The sequence below is a fragment of the Oncorhynchus clarkii genome, chromosome 12 (assembly GCF_045791955.1).
Source record: "Oncorhynchus clarkii lewisi isolate Uvic-CL-2024 chromosome 12, UVic_Ocla_1.0, whole genome shotgun sequence".
Taxonomy (NCBI): Eukaryota; Metazoa; Chordata; class Actinopteri; order Salmoniformes; family Salmonidae; genus Oncorhynchus; species Oncorhynchus clarkii.
Genome location: NC_092158.1, coordinates 53,057,052 through 53,063,051, shown reverse-complemented (window position 1 = coordinate 53,063,051; position 6,000 = coordinate 53,057,052). Strand labels below are relative to the sequence as shown.

General features: G+C 39.2%; 1 protein-coding gene across 5 annotated transcripts in view; it reads right to left on the bottom strand.

Annotated features, from left to right (window-relative positions):
- Positions 1-330: 330 nt before the first annotated feature.
- The window catches only part of LOC139420800 (gamma-aminobutyric acid receptor subunit alpha-1-like), a 35,712-nt gene continuing 30,042 nt past the window's right edge, over positions 331-6,000 (bottom strand). For all 5 annotated transcript variants that reach the window (XM_071171083.1, XM_071171082.1, XM_071171084.1 and 2 more), the window contains 2 exons: positions 5,010-5,212; positions 331-4,192 (listed from right to left, as the gene is read on the bottom strand). In XM_071171083.1, the coding sequence (XP_071027184.1) occupies positions 3,866-4,192; positions 5,010-5,212 (530 nt within the window). In that variant the 3' untranslated portion in view covers positions 331-3,865. The remainder of the gene's footprint in view (positions 4,193-5,009; positions 5,213-6,000) is intronic.

Below are 6,000 nucleotides of genomic sequence, written 5' to 3'. Positions count from 1 at the left end.
TAGTAAGCTGCAAAGGTCTTGCATTCTACTTTCGCATTCCCCAAAGCGACACTTAAATTCTTATTGAATTGAAATGAACATTGGACTCCTATTGTCACGCCCTGACCTTAGAGATCCTTTTTATGTCTCTATTTTGGTTTGGTCAGGGCGTGAGTTGGGGTGGGCATTCTATGTTTTCTATTTCTGTGTGTTTGGCCGGGTGTGGTTCTCAATCAGAGGCAGCTGTCCATCGTTGTTTCTGAGAACCATACTATGAACAGTCACTTACCAAGCATTATCTTTGTTTGGAAAAAGGAGCCAAACGCATATAAAAGGAAAAGTGACAAGGAATGATGTGTTGGCATTTTTATAATTCAATTTATTACACATTGATAAAAATGTCAACATGACTTTTTTCCTCTCTTTTATTTAAAGACTTATGCAGAGAATCAGATTCTACAGAGGGCCATATCATAACAAAACCAAACATTTACAGAAGGTATACCTTTCCACCCAATCCAACAGAATACTACCCCATCTCCATCATCGTTTGGCTTGTATCATACATTATATACCACAAACACATATCAGTGAGTGTGGATGTGTTTTACCCCTCACCCATTATATATCTTCAACATTTGTGCTTTAAAAAAATGAGGTTTTATTTCTAAATTAATAGTTATTTTTTTTATGCCTGATAAATAAAAACACAAGAAAACAAAAAACTCCCACAAGTACCTAACATTGATCAAAGACCCAACTTTGAAAAGCAAGTACTGTCCAGAACAACAGTTCTAAATGGGGGATTACTTGGTCTCCAACATAGGGGATCGGTTTGCGATGCATTTATATACATGTTACAGCTGCTGTATGTGAAAGGAGAAGGGGTTGGAAGCTCATGTTTGCAAATGTGCCACAGATTCCACAGCCAGTGCTCTGGAACAGATACGATGCCTTCCTAAATGAGGATGAAAAAAATAACAACACTGGTGGAGGTCCACTTTCCACTCTGAATGGCAGGAAATGTATTTTAGCTGAGGTTTTATTTAGCAAACAATATATAGAAACTCTTCTTTGATTTTGCTATCTTTAAAGCTAAAGGAAAAAGGAAAAACATTTATTTATCCACTTAGCAATTTATCATCACTGATTATTAGCAAATCCTCAAATAGAATTATTCACGTGGACTTAATATACAGTACTTTTCTGGTTTTTCCATTGACTCCATTTATTGCCATAAAAAAAAAAAGCCATCAAAGCAATCTCCCCATCAATAGATCGACCTGTACATCAAAAATAAAGAAGAGTAATTCACGATTACCCAGCAGAAATATGGTTAAAAGTCTAAGGATGCATGGTTGATTAAAGAGTTAAGCTTTTTACAAGACCTTGTTAATTTGAAAACACAGGGGTCAGGGAAAGAGGCTAATTAACGTGTTTCAAAGCTGTCCTTGGATAGCACAAAGCGGACTACGTGAATGTAAAGGACGCTTCTAATGTGAAAAATGCCTAACAATAGGTTGGTACAAACAATATTTATTATCTTGGGTAGTATTTTTCTATTAAATAGTCATATATGCATTATGTATATTATTTATCCTTTTTTTGTCATGATAGTAAACATCCATACAATAGGTTTAAATTGAAATATCTAAATATTTATATTTATACATTTCACACAGGACTTGTGTGCACTTGCATACTGAAAAGCCTTCTATCTCCAGCAACAGATCCTCTCAATCGGTCATAATGCAACCGACTCGCTCCTTCTCCCTCTGGGATGCTCTACCCTTCTCACCCCTGTGCACTGATCTACAATACACACTAGTCAGTCTACACAGTCCAGAGATATCGTCACCACTGCACAATGTCCAGTACTACAATACCCATTTATTGTAAAAACACCACAACCCATGCCATACAATGCCCCCACTCTCAATTTGGATCATGGTTTTCTGAAAGCAAATTGGGTGCTGACGGCTTGAAAACAATAAAGACATGAAGCCCGTGACCGTTATTCCAAAGAGTTTTTGGATACCGACGCTGCACATGGAACTATGATTACTGAGGTCAACATAAAGCTATGGATATCACCCCGGAGAATGCAGATTTTTTTTTTAAAAGCCCTTGCTAATCGATATTGCTACATTAACATAATTTGAGGACAATTAACTTCAACTTTCCACATCTGAGAAAACATCTCTTTGTGTATGTTTGAATGTGAAAAAATAAAATCAATAAAAAGAAACCAACAATATATTTTTTTAACATGTTCGGTTTAGTACCTGTTGGGTCTCTCGGAGGAGGGATTCATATCATGCTACAAAAATATAGGTATTCGATACTATCATAGAACTACAAGACATTTCCTGTGTGTAGGACACAGCACTAGCCCATCACGTTTGATGCCTCTGTGTTCTCTCCCATCAACATCAAGCAGCAACAAATGCAGTCAAAAATGAACATTCCCCTAACGGCATGTGAGACTGAAGGCAGTGTAGCTGGTACTTTCTGAGTGTTGTCTAAAACATCGTCAACAGAAGATGGGAACCACGGCGCCTTCACAGAGTCACGGAAATAGAGCAGGATGTAAAACTTAGTGCCATGAATCAAGGGAGTAGCCAATCCCTAGTTAAACCCTGAAAATGTAAAAGGCACTGCTCTTCACTCTCAATGCATTTGCCACAGCCCGCCCGTTGCAATGCTTACTGCTGGCAGCCCTCTTAGAAACTAAACAATGCTGCTGACAGTCCTCTGGGCCCTGTAGTAATTCTTCCATGCCATAGAAACCAGAAACAAAAGTAAATAATAATAGTGTTTTTTTAATTCTAAATATAAAATGCATTCCGACATTTAGATTTGACAGTTTTACATTCTTACTCATTTAGTAACCCGCCCCAGACTTTGACACATTGTTGTTGTTAGTGTGTACATAGCTATGGGATTTAGTTGAATAGATAGGAACTTATATTTCAATTATAACCACTGGCAATGTTGAACAGCCATCGGTGGAACACTGACTTGGTAAGGAACTGTCACTTAGGAGTGAACCAGTGAATACTCTCTTCATACAAACTTTTTTTTAAATGTTTCGTAAAAAAAAAGAAAATGTTCTCTGCCACATGTTGAATATTAATACCCTTTAGTTACACTTTTGCAAAAGCTTAAACGTAATATTGACATCTCTAACACTTGATACTATTTACAAAAAAAAACTAAATAAATTGTATTCATAATGTTGCACATACATGATTGAATCGTTTCTATCCTCTTCTTAAAACCCATGAATGAATGACATTGTTTCCACTGAGACATGTTTTATTGCTATTGCTGAACCCCTATCTTGATTCTTTCAACAAAGGAAATGAACAACCCCAAAACATCAACGACAGAGAATGGAAGAATATTTGACAGAGATTGCAGGTAGCATTTTGTCACTGATATCAAACAAACTAGGCCCTCAGTCAAATGTTGATTGGTCTTTGAGAAGAAAAATTCCCAGTCCATGCAAAAAAACACAATTTTCTTTTACAGTGGCAATGATCTAATGCAAAACAACAACTGAACATATATCAGAAGACTAAAACAAAGAATAGATCTTTATAAATTGTTGGGCTATGTGAATTTGTAGAATAGCATTCTCTTGCGTATATCATGTATTATTTCTAGCATATTTTCTTTAGTAGCATAATCTCTCCCTCCCAAAACAATTCCCATTATAGTCATCACATTGCTCGGATCCTAAAACCTTTTCTCTTTTTTACATTTTGGAAGGTACAGTATGTGACATTGAAGCAATGTGGCGACTGGGAACTCAACCGGCTTTGGACACCATGTTTTCTGAAAATAAACATTCGGAAAAAAAGAGAAGGGGGGGGGATTGGGATTAGTGGGATCCCGGGGTCATCCCCTGTAACTTGGGCTTTTTATTCAAGTAAGTTGCCCAGTAGACCAGGTTAAAGGTTCCGAAGAGTAACGGGAAGGCTATTCTGGCGATCCTGTCGATCTTGCTGACGCTGTTGAAGGTCTTCTTGGCCTCTGGTGGCTTGGGCTTGGGCTCCTCCTTGGGCTCGGTGGGGGGAGGGGGGGCGCTTTTGGCAATGGTGGCCAAACCAGGGTCCCTGGCAATGTTTGGAGCGAAGGCTGTAGCAGTGGCGGCGGTGTAGGCGGTGGTGTTGTTCTTCTTCAGGAGGGACTCCTTCTTCTTCTTTTGCTGCAAGGAGGGTAAACCATCAGTGCCTTGGATTATCTCACGAGAAACCAACCAACAAAGCACATTGACGAGCTAACAATTCAAACTGGGGACATCCTTTATAGATAAGTATTGATGTCTGTTCAAAAAAACATGGCAAAACAGTGTGTGATAATGGCAAGACATTGTGTAAGAGTTTGTCTAATATTTTGTCTCAATTTTGTTTAGGAGCAGGTAGAGACCACACAGTAATGTACTGTACTTCTAACTGCACCAGAAGACTGCAGGAACTCTAAACTATTCATGTTTATGTCATGTCCCAAGAATCTCATTTGCATTGAGATGAGTTTGTGACATAAACCCTCGCTGCTGTTCTCCACCGATAATGTAGAAGTAACTGCTCTGGTTTTGGGTGGAATACCCCATATAATTATGTTTGAGCTTTGCTATCTTAAAAGCTAGAATCCTTAATTGAAACAATAACAAAGCATTCTTCCTGCTCCTCTTTCACTAAAAAAGCTACGGGATGGGGCTGGTGAAATGTAATCACTCTCAAATTCATAGACAGCTATTGATGCAAGGACTGACCATCCACGATATCAAATGTATAGTTTTAACGATGTCTGAGGCTATACAGTGTTTCTTTACATTTACGTTGTTAACAAACATCGGAGTAAAACGAGCAGATATTTTAGGTTCTGATGGGGTACGGAAGTTGAACTAAGCTCATGAGGCTTTTATTCATTATATTCTTCAAGAATCACTGGATAACAACTAAGGATTCTAGGATGAATATATCACAACACATATCATTTACGTGAGATAACACCACTAATACCTTCTCTGGCACCACACTTTTTCCGTCCCAGGCATAGCCCCTCTTTGTGAAATAGTTCACTGTAGCAAACTCAATGAGGGCAGAGAAGACAAAAGCATAGCAGACTGCAATGAACCAGTCCATGGCTGTGGCGTAGGCCACTTTTGGGAGAGAGTTCCTAGCGCTGATACTGAGGGTGGTCATGGTCAGCACAGTTGTCACTCCTGTAGGGACAGAGAGGGAAAATGAGTTACATTCTAGACTAGAATAGATAGACCATGTTCCTGCTTGTTTGGGTTTTACATTGTACGCTATATAGGCATATTACGTCCTACAACTACACACTCTGTCCAACCTAGTCTAGAATGTGTGGCCATTTCCAAAATGGGGATGTTCTGGTGAGAGTAAAGCACACTGCTGTTGACATATGTAACTTCACACATCTTGAATCAGTACCAACACAATTGGCCACTGGGTAAAATTGCTTAAATGGACAAAGCATAAGCTACCATTATGTTGGCAGCCTGAGCATTACATTTGATTAGCTGGTCGAAAAGCTTGCCAACTTCTCCAATAACCTCCCTGATTCCAGCTTCATGCATTACATGAACAATGAGACTGCAGCCCCAGAACAATAGGAATTATCACGTAATGCCGGTGCAGGCACATTTATTTTGGATAAAAGCACCAAAAGACATGCGTTTCTTTTTAAGCCTGCATAATACCTGCACACAAAAAGGTTGTATGACTTTAAAAACAGAAAGGTGGAGGGTGTTAAGCCTACAGGATTATGCAAGGTTGTCGTTCTGTACTGTGAACGGGTTTTGTTAAAGCAGAGGGGATCTGAGAAGAGAGTAGGGGGGATCTGAGAAGAGAAGCAGGTCAGGGGATGTCTGTCGGTGCATTGCTCATCCACGCGGACTGCTGCAGATGTTTATACCACAAAACAAAAACAGCCGAGCGGCTTACACAGAGATCTCGGCTGGGGCCAAAGAAGACAATTCAAGAGACA